Here is a 16388-nt window from a genome sequence, read left to right as displayed (position 1 = left end):
GCACCTTTTGCAGCTATTTGGGGCAACTTACTTTAAGCACTTTGAGAAGATTATTGAATCGATCTACTTCTTGACCCAGCACGGTTGTCAGTGAACTAACACGCCCTTTGGAGTCCTTGGCAAAAAGCATTTCTGAGGCCGCATCCATGTCCATTTTTTCTACAATTCAAAATTTAGAGGTATAGTTTAATTAGCATTGTACAGGACAACAAAAAGTTTACTAGCAAATTGTAGAGCACAGAATAAAATAATATCTACAGAAACATTATTGAGATAATTACTGTATATGAGTAGTAGTCAAGATATGTATAACCTCCCTGCAGTTTCATATACTTATTTTTAATTGAAAGGGTACTTGAACTAAGCATAAATATATGATTTGGCCATACCTGGGGCCTCTTTAGTGCTAGTTGGAGCAAGGGAGCATGCTCTGTCCTCTTGGCACACTTTTATTGATCCCACACCAGAATCGCTGTGCCCAGCAGCGACGGACAGGAATGTTCTGGGCATGTGTGGTTCAGAAAAATTTGTAATCAAGCTTGTCCAGATCATTCCAAGGCAAGGCTCCCGCACACAGCCGTAGGGAAGTGCGTACACAATGTGCATATGAATGGACAAAGCATGGGTTCTGCAGAGAATGAAAAGGGTGGGCAATGGTCCTTGACGGAGGGAAGGCCAGCAGATCTGAGCGCCCACAATGCTTATGGGGGCACTGAAAATATTCTTTAAATGAAAAAAGAAAGGAAAAATGTGCACATTCAAGTTCTAAGACGCTACAGTATGTATCCATGTTTATCTCATGCCACCTGTCAGTTCAGGTACACTTAAAATTGTTCAGGCTCTGTAAATGGTCGTTGTTTTCACTCAAACAGTACCCACTTATTTGCATGTCACCATGTAAGGGTCATTTTTAATAACATTAAAGTGAGAAGCATATGTTGGCTGACATATTTATTTCCTTTTAAACAATACTGGCTGCCTTGCAATCCTGCTGATCTATTTGGCTGCAGTAGCGTCTGGATCACACATCTGAAACAAGAATGCAGCTTATTGGGTCCGATTTGGGTCGGAGCACCTGATCTACATGCTTGTTCAGGGTCTGTAGTTTAAAGTATTGACGGCAAAGGATCAGCAAGACAGCCCATTCAATTTGCATTGTTTAGAAGGAAATAAATATGAATGTCAGCCTCTAAATTCTTCTTACTTCAGATTTGCTTTGAATCATTAATTTCATCTGTATCTCTCGTGTCTGCAATATCAATTTTCGAATTAAACTTTTTTTACATATATATTTTACTAAGCAACAGGAAATACGACAGAATGTATATGAGCTTTCATACTCATGCCAGAATGTAATATTTAAACTATGAAAATAGGAACAGTTGAAACACTGTCCTTACAAAGCATAAACAAGATCCATCTGTTAAACTACTAGCTTACCTATTGTGACCACAGGTCAAAGTCTGGCGCTGTGCCATCATCTGTGAGGGAGATTGTAGGCACAACATTGTGCTGTGCAAGGCTGTTTTCATGGAATTTTAAAGGGGAACTGAAGAGAGAGGTATATGGAGGCTGTCATGTTTATTTCCTTTTAATCAATACCAGTTGCCTGGCAGCCCTGCTGGTCTATTTCTCTGCAGTAGTATCTGATTAAAACCAGAAACAAGCATGCAGCTAGTCTTGTCAGATCAGACTTATAAGTCTGAACCACTGAAACACCTGATCTGCTGCATGCTTGCTCAGGGGCTATGGCTAATAGTATTCGAGGCAGAGGATCAGCAGGGCTGCCAGGCAACTGGTATTGTCTAAAAGGAAATAAACATGACAGCCTCCATATACCTCTCTCTTCAGTTCCCCTTTAAGTAAATATTCCTTCTGCTATTTGCATAGGGCTAAAGGTTGGGGGAAAGTTTAATGTTATGCCTGGCTTTAATGCACCTCAATGTATTCCTGAAATTAAGCATCTTGAGTGATAAAGGCTGCAAGTGCAATCACATGCACAACACAGCAATTTCTTCACTGGAAAAATAAAGGGAAAATGTGCTTGTCATTTGACTTGAAAGGGGACCTGAAGAAAGATGTATGTGGAGGCCACCATATTTATTTATGCTTTATAGCAATACCTGTTGCATGGAACACTGTGGGTCATTCTAGCATCAACAGTGTGAATCACACAGCTGAAACAAGAATGGAGGTAATATGGTCAGATATTTGTCAGATAAATCTGATATGCATGCTTGTTCAGGGTCAATGGCTAAAAGCACTAAAGGCAGAAGATCAGCAGGACAGCCAGACAACTGGCATTGTTTAAAGTACAATAAATATGTCAGCCCCCATGTCCCTCTCGCTTCTTGTTGCCCTGAAATTGTCAGAGATGGGAAATTCTTTTGTTCCGGTTTACAGTAGTTGTGACATAGGTGATCATATGGTTCACTTCAGAAATCTGGTTTATAGGTTATGTCTCTTCCTATTGATAGGATCGCACACCTAATTAGAGTGTGCGCTGGTGCTGGGCCCTTGTAGCAGTACAAATCCAAGTCATCAAAGGGAGTGTCCACACACGGGCTTTTCAGGAACTGTGCATTTATTGTTCCATCCTATAGACGTTATGGCATCTGATCGTTATAGCCAACGATCGTTTTGGGGCCACTAAGGGCTCTCTTTGTCAAGGCACAGGACAGACAAATGTACAAAATGATCGTTGGCAAAAATGGTTATGGTAGATGTTTGTCTGTCCTGTGCTTTGACAAAATGGAACCTTAGTGGCCCCAAAACGATTGTTGTTTATAATGGTCGTTTGTCATAACATTTATATGATGGAACAATAGATGCACAGCTCTTAAAAAGCCTGCATGTGGACCCTGCCTTCAATGACTATGTTATGTCTCTGTCCACTGCAAAAAGCAAATATGCAGTTATTATTAATCTTCTAAGGGTCATAGCAGCTGTAAGGATAAATGTTACCTTGATCAACGATGGTCCTAGAAAAGGGTGTAATCTCAAAGAATGTAAAGACAAACATGTACAAAGGGTCTTTCAAAGCCTATATCAGATTCTAGGGTAAACTAATAAACAGAAACACAAGAAGTTGTTTCTGTTTGTTTTTAAAACATTGGTAATCCGGGCTAAGCAAGTCAACAAACCTACACTTGAACGGATCATACTATAGCTTAGCAGGACAGAATTGAATCCCTTACTAGTGAAAACAAACACAAACAAAACCATAGACAATCCTTATAGCAGAATTCCTGGCAAAAACATAATTTTACTTTTCATATTTGGATATATGTATTATAAAATGATCCATGGTAGGATAGCTGCAGTCTTGTAAACGTATAGAAGTTGCAATAGATAAGCTTGATAGCAATGTGAGTTTAAAAACTGCCTTTTTACAGAATAGACATGTACTATAAGCCAAGTCCTGGAATTCCATTGTTATACTTGTGGAGCTGAGCAGAGTGTAATGATGTCATATCATCATAACTCCCCCTACAGCCACTAAAATACTGTAGTAACTGAGTGAGAGGGGAGAGTCATTTACAGCATTTTTGGAACAGTCGAGGTGAGGTTTTTATACATTTAAAGGACTACTGTAGGGGTGTACGGGAAAAGGAAAATGAGTGGAACTTACCCGGGGCTTCTAATGGTCCCCGCAGATATCCTTTGCCTGCACAGCCACTCACCGATGCTCCGAGGGTCCCCGCCTTCAGTTCACTTCAGAATTTGCGACTTCAAAGTCGGAAAACCCAGAATGGTCTGTGCCTGCGCAGTATGCTCCTGTTGACGTCAGCGGGAGCGAGGACACAGCTGTGCAAGCACAGTGGTTTTCAGATTTTAAAGTCAGAAATTCCAGAAGAGAACCGGAGGCGGGGCCGGAGCATAGATGCAGAGCCGGCCTTTGGGGGTGGCAACTGGGGCAATCGCCCCAGGCCCCACGCCTGAGGAGGCCCCGCACCCTCTGCCCCTCTGTAGCGCTGGGGAGAGCGGGCATAGTTGTTAAAACTCAAGTGTCTTCACGGATGCTCACAGCCACCATCTATTTCCTCTCCCAGCATCTGTGTATTGGTAACAGCGCCCCCTATGATGATGTGACCGCATGCCACCACAGGAGGGCACTGTTACCAATACACAGATGCTGGGAGAGAAAATAGATGGTAGCTGTGAGCATCCGTGAAGACACGTGAGTTTTAACAACTATGCCCGCTCTCCCCAGCACTGCAGCCACATTATCTAACCTGTACTGCGGGGCACTTACCTATCTAATCTATACTGCAGGGCTTCTACCCAGTGGCGGACATACGGCCGTGCAGGCCGTGCCGCCGCACAAGGGCCCCTGAAGTTCCGCTGCTTCAGGGGCCCATTAAGTATTGCAGTTTTTTTTTTTTTAATTTTACCTTTTATTTTTATTTTAACCTGGGGGGCCCCTACTCCTGTCCTCCCCCCTCACATCGGCCCCCCCTCCCCCTCATGCGATGCGGCGGGAGAGCAGAAAATCCAGGAAGTCTCCGCCGGGGCTGCAGCAGACACTAGAGGCTGCTGCCGCTTGGTCTCCCGTGTCTCCTTTGTACACTGCTCGCTACTAAACCAGGAAGTAGCGAGCAGTGTACAAAGTTGGAGACACGGGAGACCAAGCGGCAGCAGCCTCTAGTGTCTGCTGCAGCCCCGGCGGAGACTTCCTGGATTTTCTGCTCTCCCGCCCGCCGCCGCCGCCGCCGCCGCGCATACCGGGAGGGGGGCCCCGAGGTGAGTGAGGGAGGATAGGAGTCGGGCCCCCCACCCGGATAGCTACACACCCATCCACCCGGCTACCTTACCCACCCGGCTACCCACACACTCACCCGGCTACCTACCCACCCGGATACCCACACACCCACCCGGCTACCTAACCACCCACCCAGCTACCTACCCGGCTACCTAACCACCCTGCTGGCTACCTACCCACCCGGCTACCTACCCACCCGGATACCCACACACCCACCCGGCTACCTACCCGGCTACCTAACCACCCACCCGGCTACCTACCCACCCGGCTACCTAACCACCCTGCCGGCTACCCACCCACCCGGCTACCTACCCGGCTACCTAACCACCCTGCCGGCTACCTACCCACCCACCCGGCTACCTACCCACTCGGCTACCTAACCACCCACCTGGCTACCTACCCACCCGGCTACCTACCCGGCTACCTAACCACCCACCCGACTACCTACCCACCCGGCTACCCACCCACCCGGCTACCTAACCACCCACACATCTACGCACTCACCCGGCTACCTACCCACCCGGCTACCTAGCCACCCACCCGGCTACCCACCCGGCTACCTACCCACCCAGCTACCTAACCACCCTGCCGGCTACCTACCCACCCACCCGGATACCTACCCACCCACCCGGCTACCTACCCACCCAGCTACCTACCCGGCTACCTAACCACCCACCCGGCTACCCACCCGGCTACCTAACCACCCACACATCTACCCACCCGGCTACCTAACCACCCACCCGTCTACCTACCCACCCAGCTACCTAACCACCCTGCCGGCTACCTACCCACCTGGCTACCTACCCACCTGGCTACCTACCCACCTGGCTACCTACCCACCCGGCTACCTACCCACCCGGCTACCCACCCACCCGGCTACCCAACCACCCACCCGGCTACCTAACCACCCACCCGGCTACCTACACACCCACCCGGCTACCTACCTACCCACCCACCAGGCTACCTACCTACCTACCCACCCGGCTACCTACCAACCCACCAGGCTACCTACCTAAAGACCCACCAGGCTACCTACCCACCCACCCAGCTACCTAACCACCCACCTACCCACCCACCAGGCTACCTACCCACCAGGCTACCCACCCACCCGGCTACCCAGCCACCCACCAGGCTACTTACCCACCCGGCTAAGGGCTGCCTACCTACCTACCCACCAGGCTACCTATCCACCCAACCACCCATGGGAGCTGCGCGCTGGATGGAGGCTGGGACAGGAGGTCTGCTGCTGCAGGTGAGTAAATGGTTTTTTTATTATTTATTTTAGCAGGTGTATGTTCTGGGCAGGTCTGCCACATGATTGCGTGTATGTTCTGGGCAGGTCTGCCACATGATTGCATGTATGTTCTGGGCAAATTTGCTACATGATTGCATGTGTTTTCTGGGCAAATCTGCCGACATGATTGCATGTATTTTCTGGGCATATCTGCCGACATGATTGCACGTATTTTCTGGGCATATCTGCCGACATGATTGCACGTATTTTCTGGGCATATCTGCCGACATGATTGCACGTATTTTCTGGGCATATCTGCCGACATGATTGCACGTATTTTCTGGGCATATCTGCCGACATGATTGCACGTATTTTCTGGGCATATCTGCCGACATGATTGCACGTATTTTCTGGGCATATCTGCCGACATGATTGCACGTATTTTCTGGGCATATCTGCCGACATGATTGCACGTATTTTCTGGGCATATCTGCCGACATGATTGCACGTATTTTCTGGGCATATCTGCTCACATTATGTGTATTTTCATGAGAAAACCTGCTCACATTATGTGAATTTTCTGGGGAAAGGGTCACCAAAACCTGGGCCCACTGTCTTTGCGTTGCACTTTTCAAGGGAACCTGAGGTGAGAATAATATTGAGGCTGCCATATTTCTCTCCTTTTAAGCAATACCAGTTGCCTGGTTGCCGTTCTGGTCCTCTGCCTCTTATTCTTTCAACCATAGACCCTGAACAAGCATGCAGCAGGTCAGGGGTTTCTGACAATATTGCCAGAACTGAGAAGATTAAGCTGCATGCTTGTTGCTGGTGTAATTCAGTTTATTACTGCAGCCAAATAGATCAGCAGGGCCGCCAGGCAACTAGTATTGTTTAAAAGGAAATAAATATGGCAGCCTCCATATCACTCTCACCCCGGGATCACTTTAAATTACAGTTAGCTCCGCCCTTATCCGGTCATTGCCACGCCCATTTTTTGCCGCGGCGCTACGCGCCGCAGGTTCTATCCACACCCATTTTTTGCTGCGGCGTGCTTCGCGCGTCGTAGGTTATAGCCACGCCCATTTTTTGCCGCGGCGCGCTTCGCGCGCCGCAGGTCAGGGGGGCCCACAATTGATATTTTGCACAGGGGCCCACTGCTGCCTGTGTCCGCCACTGCTTCTACCTATATAATCTATACTGCGGGGCACCTACCTATCTAACCTATACTGCACGCTGGCACCTATATAATCTATACTGCGGGGCACCTACCTATCTAACATATACTGCAGGCTGGCACCCATCTAATCTATACTGCAGGCACCTATCTAACCTACTGCAGGCTGGTACCTATCTAATCTATACTGCAGGCACCTTCCTATCTAATCTATACTGCAGACTGGCACCTATCTAATCTATACTGCAGGCTGGCACCTATTTAACCTATACTGCGGGCTGGCACCTATCTAATCTATACTGCGGGGCACCTACCTAATCTATACTGCAGGCACCTATCTAATCTATACTGCAGGCTGGCACCTATCTAATCTATACTGCGGGGCACCTACCTAATCTATACTGCAGGCACCTATCTAACCTATACTGCAGGCTGGCACCTATCTAATCTATACTGCAGGCACCTATCTAATCTATACTGCAGGCTGGCACCTATTTAACCTATACTGTGGGCTGGCAACTATCTAATCTATACTGCGGGGCACCTACCTAATCTATACTGCAGGCACCTATCTAATCTATACTGCAGGCTGGCACCTATCTAATCTATACTGCGGGGCACCTACCTAATCTATACTGCAGGCACCTATCTAACCTATACTGCAGGCTGGCACCTATCTAATCTATACTGCAGGCACCTATCTAATATATACTGCAGACTGGCACCTATCTAATCTATACTGCAGACTGGCACCTATCTAATCTATAATGCAGGCTGGCACCTATCTAATCTATACTGCATGCACCTATCTAACCTACTGCAGGCTGGCACCTATCTAATCTATACTGCAGGCACCTTCCTATCTAATCTATACTGCAGACTGGCACCTATCTAATCTATACTGCAGGCACCTATCTAATCTATACTGCAGGCTGGCACCTATCTAATCTATACTGCGGGGCACCTACCTAATCTATACTGCAGGCACATATCTAATCTATACTGCAGGCTGGCACCTACCTAATCTATACTGCAGGCACCTATCTAATATATACTGCAGGCTGGCACATATCTAATCTATACTGCTATCTAATCTATACTGCAGGCTGGCACCTATCTAACCTATACTGCAGGGACCTATCTAACATATACTGCAGGCTGGCACCTATCTAATCTATACTGCAGGCACCTATCTAACCTATACTGCAGGCTGACACCTATCTAATCTATACTGCGGGGCACCTACCTAATCTATACTGCAGGCACCTATCTAATATATACTGCAGGCTGGCACATATCTAATCTATACTGCTATCTAATCTATACTGCAGGCTGGCACCTATCTAACCTATACTGCAGGGACCTATCTAACATATACTGCAGGCAGGCACTTATCTAATCTATACTGCAGGCACCTATCTAATCTATACTGCAGGCTGGCACCCATCTAATCTATACTGCAGGCTGGCACCCATCTAATCTATACTGCGGGCACCCATCTAATCTATACTGCAGCCACCTTCCTATCTAATCTATACTGCAGCCACCTTCCTGTCTATACTGCAGGCTGGCACCTATCTAATCTATACTGCAGGCTGGCACCTATCTAATATATACTGCGGGGCACCTACCTGACTAATCTATACTGCAGGCACCTATCTAATCTATACTGCAGGGTACCTACCTACCTATCTAATATGTACTGCAGGCACCTATCTAATCTGTACTGCAGGGCACCAACCTATCTAATCTATACTGCAGGCACCTATCTAATATATACTGCGGGGCACCTATCTAATATATACTGCAGGGCACCTACCTGACTAATCTATACTGCAGGCACCTATCTAATCTATACTGCAGGGCACCTACCTACCTATCTAATATGTACTACAGGGCACCTACCTGTCTAATCTATACTGCAGGACACCTACCTATCTAATCTATACTGCGGGGCACCTACCTATCTAACCTATACTGGAGGCACCTACCTATCTAACCTATACAGTGTGTACTTCCACAACGTGTATCCACAGCATATATCTCTAGGCCCCGCATATGACACTTGCCCCAGGCCCCGTGTACTCTAAGGCCACCTCTGCATAGATGAGAGGCTGTGCATGCACAGGATGTCTGCGGGGGACTATTAGAAGCCCCGGGTAAGTTCAACTCATTTTCCCACTACCCCCCTACAGTAGTCCTTTAAAAAATGGTTGTGTCAGAACAGAGGCTGCTCTATAACATATGGTACTTTTTTAAACTTGAGAACCAAAAGTATCACTGTGAACTCTGATAGGTTCTGTCTTGCCCCTTAAACTGACCTACTCAGAAAAAACAAGAAATAACTTCTTAGTCTGCTTATATTGTACATCCCTGATCTGTGTATATCTCCTCTACATATTCAGTGTGGCAGACAAAGCAAAGGCACTTTCCTGCTTTCAGAGGATTGCCTATTTATTAACCTCCTTAGCGGTATGGACGAGCTCAGCTCGTCCATTACCGCCGGAGGGTGCCGCTCAGGCCCTGCTGGGCCGATTTGCTTCAAATAAAAAGGTGCACACGCAGCCGGCACTTTGCCAGCCGCATGTGTTACCTGATCGCCGCCGCTCTGCGGTGATCCGTCGCGAGCAGCGGCGAAAGAGGGTCCCCTCAGCCGCCCGAGCCCTGCGCAGCTGGACCAATCAGTTCCGGCCAGCGCTAAAGGCTGTATTGGAGGTGGCTGATGTCAGGACATCGGCTGACGTCCATGACGTCTCTTCGCTCATCGCCATGGTGACGAGAAAAGCGAAACAAGGGGGGCCGCTCATCGCTGCCCTTCTTGTTACTTCTAATCGCCGGAGGCGATCAGAAGTACGCGGCAGGAGCGCCCTCTAGTGGGCTTTCATGCAGCCAACTTTAAGTTGGCTGCATGTAATAGATTTTTTTTATAAAAAAAAAAACCCTCCCGCAGCCGCCCTGGCGATCTTAAAGGGGAACTTCAGCCTAAACAAATATACTGTCATTAAGTTACATTAGTTATGTTAATTAGAATAGATAGGTAATATAATTTTTTACCCACCCTGTTTTAAAAGAACAGGCAAATGTTTGTGATTCATGGGGGCTGCCATATTTGTCATGGGGGCAGCCATCTTTTTGGTTGAAAGGAGGTGACAAGGAGCAGGAGACACAGTTCCAACTGTCCTGTGTCCTGATAACCCCTCCCAGCTGCACACGCTATGCTTAAAATGTCAAATTCAAAATGTAAAAAAAAAAAATTTGCACCAAAACAGCAGAACGAGAGCAACATCATCAGAAATCCCATCATGCTTTGCACAGCATCAGGGGAAAAAAGCCCGGGCAGTTTTCTTCTGTGCAGCTAAAAATTAGGCTTGTATAAGAGAAACAAAGTTCTGATGCTGTGAAACTGTTAAAGAAACACCAGGCCTCTTCAGTGCTGCTGAGTCGATTTTTACAAAAATCATCAAATAGCTGCGCACTATGATACTGTTCAGGCAAGTGTCTCTCTCTTTCATGTAAGACAGTCAAACAATACAATTGAGGTGGAGTTCTTCCTAAATGGCTTTTCAGAGTGTAGTGATCACCTCTCACGGGAATTCACCTCCACCACACCCCAAGCAGTGGGAACTCACTGCATACAAATGACCCTCTGTTAGATGGGTCTCCAGCGCCTATGGGGTCATCTGGTCGCCCCCTGCCACTCAAGGATTCTCCTCCACTGTTGTCACTTTGCTGTAGTATCAATTCACCTCAAAAAAACATAACCAAAGCTCCCATAGCGTAAAATTGTAAAAACACTTTAATTTTAAAAGAAATGCAAACTTACAAACGTATCCGTTTGTAAGTTTGCTTACGTATCCCCTGGAACCAGAGAGAGGCCAAAAGACCAGCGCAGCCAAGCCGACCCGGTGGCCCACGTTTGGGGTAGAGCCCACTAAAACTCTGTGCCTTGAATAACGGATACGTTTGTAAGTTTGCATTTCGTTTAAAATTAAAGTGTTTTTACAATTTTATGCTATGGGAGCTTTGGTTATGTTTTTTTGAGGTGAATTGATACTACAGCAAAGTGACAACAGTGGAGGAGAATCCTTGAGTGGCAGGGGGCGGCCAGATGACCCCATAGGCGCTGGAGACCCATCTAACAGAGGGTCATTTGTATGCGGTGAGTTCCCACTGCTTGGGGTGTGGTGGAGGTGAATTCCCGTGAGAGGTGGTCACTACACTCTGAAAAGCCATTTAGGAAGAACTCCACCTCAATTGTATTGTTCGACTGTCTTACATGAAAGAGAGAGACACTTGCCTGAACAGTATCATAGTGCACAGCTATTTGATGATTTTTGTGAATTTATGTGTATGTTGAGCAGCGCACCACCAGTGAAACCCCGTTTTAATATCAGCGCAGTTTTTTCAGCTTTTTGAGTCGATTTTTAGTCCGGAGGTTCACTTTAATAGAACGCCAGGGTGGTTAAAAGAATAACCGGGTTATCAAGAGGAGTAGAGAGTGTTAAATGATAATCAGATGTGTTCTGTTGAGAGAGCTCCTGAAAGTATTTGGGGTGCTGGGTTAAGGCAAGAAAGAGCAGAGAAAATTGGGGTGGCTACTTTATTGAGAACATTAAACCTCAATTTTGGAGAGTAAAGCTCTAACCTTCTCAATTCACTTAGGGGATTGAATTGAGCAGGGAAAATGAGGAAATGGGAGGGTGATAGGAGAGAACATCACAACAAGCCTGCCTCTTCCTGTCAGAAACTTTCTCATTAGCCAAAAGTCAAATTTTTCAAGGAGTGGTTATGTAGGCTGGGGAAAATGAACAGAGGAACAGACTTCCACAGAGGTATGTGGATCCAGCATGTTTACCTTAGGCAGATTTTTCCTAGGATCAGGCATACTCAAACACATGTCATAGACACAAGATGTATGTTGCTTGGGAGGCAAATACCATAATGCACATTATACAAGCAATGCACGCATTGAGCAAATAACACTAGTTACTGAAAGCTATGTAACTAACAAGCATTTCGTAGTTGACATAACTCCTAATAAAATTAACGTGTGCTCCATGTGCGCATTAACGTTACTGACCATTAGAGAATTGACCCTATAGTGTTTTTGTCGTGCACCATCTTTCCATAGCATCAAACTGAAAACTAAAATTACTAATAAAGCCTCTCCAGTTTTACTCCTCTACTATCTCTTTGTAGCTAGTCCAAGGGATGACAGCCAGGAAGAGAATGTTGCAACACGCAAAGTAGAGGGGAGCACAATCTCAACAATGAATGGCTAGTGTGCTGAACTTGGGGTAATAGTAAGCAAAAAACATACATAGGAAGTAGAACCCCTAAAAACAGTCTGCTCCACCAAGGTAACTGTGGTTGATAATCCTTTATTATCAGAACACACACACAAACACACAAACGCATATGTGTATATATATAAATATATATACAGTATTTATAGGTATATATATATATATATATATATATATATATATATATATATATATATATATATATATATATATATACACATACACACACACAAACACACACAGATACATACACATATAAAGTGCACAGTGCCAATGCAAAATCCACAGAGTGCTTTATGTAAACATCTACTGTGAGTGCAAAAATGTACGGTATTTAACCAGGAAGAGAAAGGGGAATATGACACTGGTGTGAGTCATTGATAAACAATTTTCATAAATATTACTTTTAATGTGAAATGATTTGCAGCCAGTAGAACCAGTGGTGTAGCAATAGGGGGTGCAGAGGTAGCGACCGCACCAGGGCCCCTGGACCAGAGCGGTCCATTAGGGGCCCTACTTCATCCATCTTATTAGCTTTTTATTGGTGCTACACTGGTAATGAACACCTCTATATGTGCATAGTATAGTGATAATCCTTAACTGTTTCCTTACTCATCTCTGACACTGCAGCTGTCCTTGGTAGGTTTTGGGGTTTCATATCAAAAGAGTGCTTGGGGCTCCATGTAAAACTCGCATCGGGGCCCCAAGCTCCTCAGCTACGCCACTAAGTAAAACCAAAGTATATAAGCCCTCAGTGCACATAGTAAGTAAACTATAGTATACCCTATTAAGGAATGTGGCTAATACTTTAGCAGGCAGGATTATGTAAATAATGCATGGTAGATGTGTATAGATGAAATATTACCTGGTAGCTTTGAGAGGATAGAGGCAGCCAGTTCACTCACAATTTCATCATTACTTTTTCCTGCTCCTCGTGCTGTAGACCTTGGCTGTACATCCAGTATGGTGTTAATTAGGGTACTTGTCTCCTTGCGCTGCATAAAGAAGTACACTTTAATAACACTAGGCTAGATTGACATGAGCATGGTGCAGCGGGCATAAAGCTAGCCATAATGCAGACAAGCACAATGTTTCAATACATATATCCAAGTGCACTAGAAAAAGGGTTCCCGCCCAAAATGCTGTGCTTCTCTTCATTATGTGCACTGCATAATAAAAGGAATGAATTTGTAATTGTGGTTGAGTTCAGGTCACATCTGCTTTCACAGTTCTAAACAGGGGTGGTGGATTACCCTGAGGGACCTTGGTGCTCCCACACCACATACGCTTAATTGGTGTAACCTGCAGGATCATTGCTATGTATAAAGCTAGCCATACACAGGTTGATAATGGCTTAATATGGCTAGTGATTGATCCCTTCCCCAATGGAAATTGATCAGGTAGTGATTATCTACCTTATTTCCCACTCCTCAGTTAGAAATTGATTGAGGATTTAATGAGTTTCTAGTGTTGTTCTGCAAGCATCCTGGTTGCAGCTTCTGCCGGAAGAACCCACCCCCTAGCAGAAGAGGTCATAGGTGCTTATCTAGCTCCAGATACCTCATCTGCTAGGGTATTTGTATGTAGAACAGAGGCGCCAGCAGGATAAAAGTCAATAAAACATTTTTAAAAATTGCTTGCAGGAAGTGGTGGGCTTGCCTCCTAAAAGCAGACACGAGATCCTGTCTTCATATAAATCAATACATTTATTATACGGTACCCCAAAAACAGTGCAACGTGTTTCGCAGACCCAGCTTGTTTCATCAGGCAATAAAAGTGGGGACAAAACAGAATTTCGACAATAGCAGGTGTAGCGCCTCATCTGCTAGGGGGCTGGGGGGGATACAAACATAGGGACAGTTGGTAAGTATAACACACAAAATAAAACATTTGGCTCCCAAAGGGGATTCAAAAGCAATTTTGGAGTGCATTGGAGCAAAAACGCCCAAAATGCATGTCCTGCGGTTGGAATTAGTCCTAATCTCAATCACACTAGTGGGTTCACCACCATTGAAATACATAGGCAAAGGTTTTTGTTTTTTTATTATCGGCGATCCAAAACATGGCCCAAATCGCTCTAGTGGATCCCAGCCCTAAGACTTCACTCTGTGCCTGTTGGTGCACTGCATTGCTAAATGTTCACCTCCCAGCACTGAAATAGACCACATTATCCCAATGCACTTTCTGCCGTGTATTCCTAGATCACGTGATTTTTAACAAGCATGTTACCATTACGATCTTCATGCTATGAAAAACAACATGGACGTTATAATAGTACGCGTTGCATTATGCCAGCGAGCACCCATAGCGTGAATTAAGCCTAACTATCTATGTGCAGTTAAATGGTCATCATTATTAAAAAGCATGAACACTTTGCACCTAGGATTTTGTACTTTTTGTACATCTTATTTTATCGTAATAAATGATATAACATTTAATTAAAGAGGCACCACACACACAGTACACACACAGTACACAAACATTCCACCATGATGCACCTGCCAGCAGTAAAGATGTCGCCACATGTAATAAATTTCACAATATAAATCAAGGTAAGGAAAGATTTTACAAACAGCGAAGACTGGCTAAATAATGTATACATTAATATTGTAACACATAAGCAATTTTAATCATTGGGTTGTTTACAGTACAGTTCCTCTTTAATGTTAAAGAAAATCAAGCTATACTCGGGCTATTATTTTATCTGTCCATCTAATGATTTGAGAAGAAACGTTGTTATAGCGAGAATGACATACAAAGGCAACTATGGCCTATTATCCGTGTTTAGCAGACTATTATGATTAAATCATCATCTTCCTTTGAGCTGCAGTAAAATCCTTGCTTCACACAATTAAATTAGAGCAAGTACCCATAAGCACACAAACCTGGAAAGCTAAATTGGCATTTTCATGCATTCCAAATATTTCCGGATCATCGGTCAAGGGCAGATTTTCTATGTACTCCTTATACAACTGCAGACTGTCAGCATCTGGACTGAAATATATACCTAAAGTGTATTTAAAACACAGCTCATTAGGTTTTTTTGACAAAGGAAACATCAAATAAGCAAACTGAGTATAGAAATAAATATCTGCATGTAGAGACATAGTCCATTACACAATTAACTGTAAAACATTTCTTAAATGAACGTATGTCGCTGTTGGTACACTCTTGACATCTCTATTTAATCCATAATTCATTGGAAGAAGAATTAAAATATTGCTATTATTCCAGACTTGCACTAAGGCTTGCTTTGCATTACCAAATGTCATCCTGTACCTTTCAGCTGTAACTCTACAAATGTAATGCATTTACTTGACCAATATGAATAATGCATTTTGGAGTAGCATTTTTTTTGTACGCAAGAAGGCATTTTACTTATGTGTGCAACTGAAGTAATTTTCAGTTTGGAATCCTTCAGGTGTTTAATAATTTATTTAACAATTTAATGTGTGCTTTTACACTTGCGAAATAGAAAACATGAACAGTGTTACTTAGGAATAATTGGTTGCCAGCTTTCCCAAAGGGCAATACCTTCTCATAGCACACGTGGGCAGCTAACCTTTTCTGAGCCAAGAAATATGAATCAAAACTATTCATTACTCTTTATTAGAAAGACAAAACACACAATGCACACACAGTAGTGTGACATATGATGAGTCCAGAAATAGAAGAGATCTTACTTGCTAGCATGACTAGGTTTGTATCAGTTTTGCATCCCCATATAACCCAGACACCAACAAAGTAACTTTATTCGGTTGGAATTGGAAATGGAAAGCAGTCTACGTGTATGAACTGGAATGTCTATATCCCTTTCATTGGCTTGAGAAAGTAGTGGAGGGAATCCCCATGAAATGTTTTACCTGCTCTGTTACTTGCTTCAGATGAACTACCTATACTTATCCTTGGCAG

The 16388-nt window shown here is 44.7% G+C and overlaps 1 protein-coding gene across 1 annotated transcript in view; it reads right to left on the bottom strand.

The window, feature by feature from the left end:
- Nucleotides 1–16388, bottom strand: part of DNAH6 (dynein axonemal heavy chain 6) — a 443662-nt gene that overhangs the window by 42102 nt on the left and 385172 nt on the right. Inside the window, exons 71-73 of the mRNA XM_068233571.1 lie at nucleotides 15362–15483; nucleotides 13342–13471; nucleotides 32–159 (exon numbers count right to left, since the gene is read on the bottom strand). Coding sequence (XP_068089672.1) covers nucleotides 32–159; nucleotides 13342–13471; nucleotides 15362–15483 — 380 coding nt within the window. The remainder of the gene's footprint in view (nucleotides 1–31; nucleotides 160–13341; nucleotides 13472–15361; nucleotides 15484–16388) is intronic.

Source organism: Hyperolius riggenbachi, chromosome 1 (assembly GCF_040937935.1).
Source record: "Hyperolius riggenbachi isolate aHypRig1 chromosome 1, aHypRig1.pri, whole genome shotgun sequence".
Lineage (NCBI taxonomy): Eukaryota > Metazoa > Chordata > Amphibia > Anura > Hyperoliidae > Hyperolius > Hyperolius riggenbachi.
This window is presented reverse-complemented; position numbering and strand designations above follow the sequence as displayed.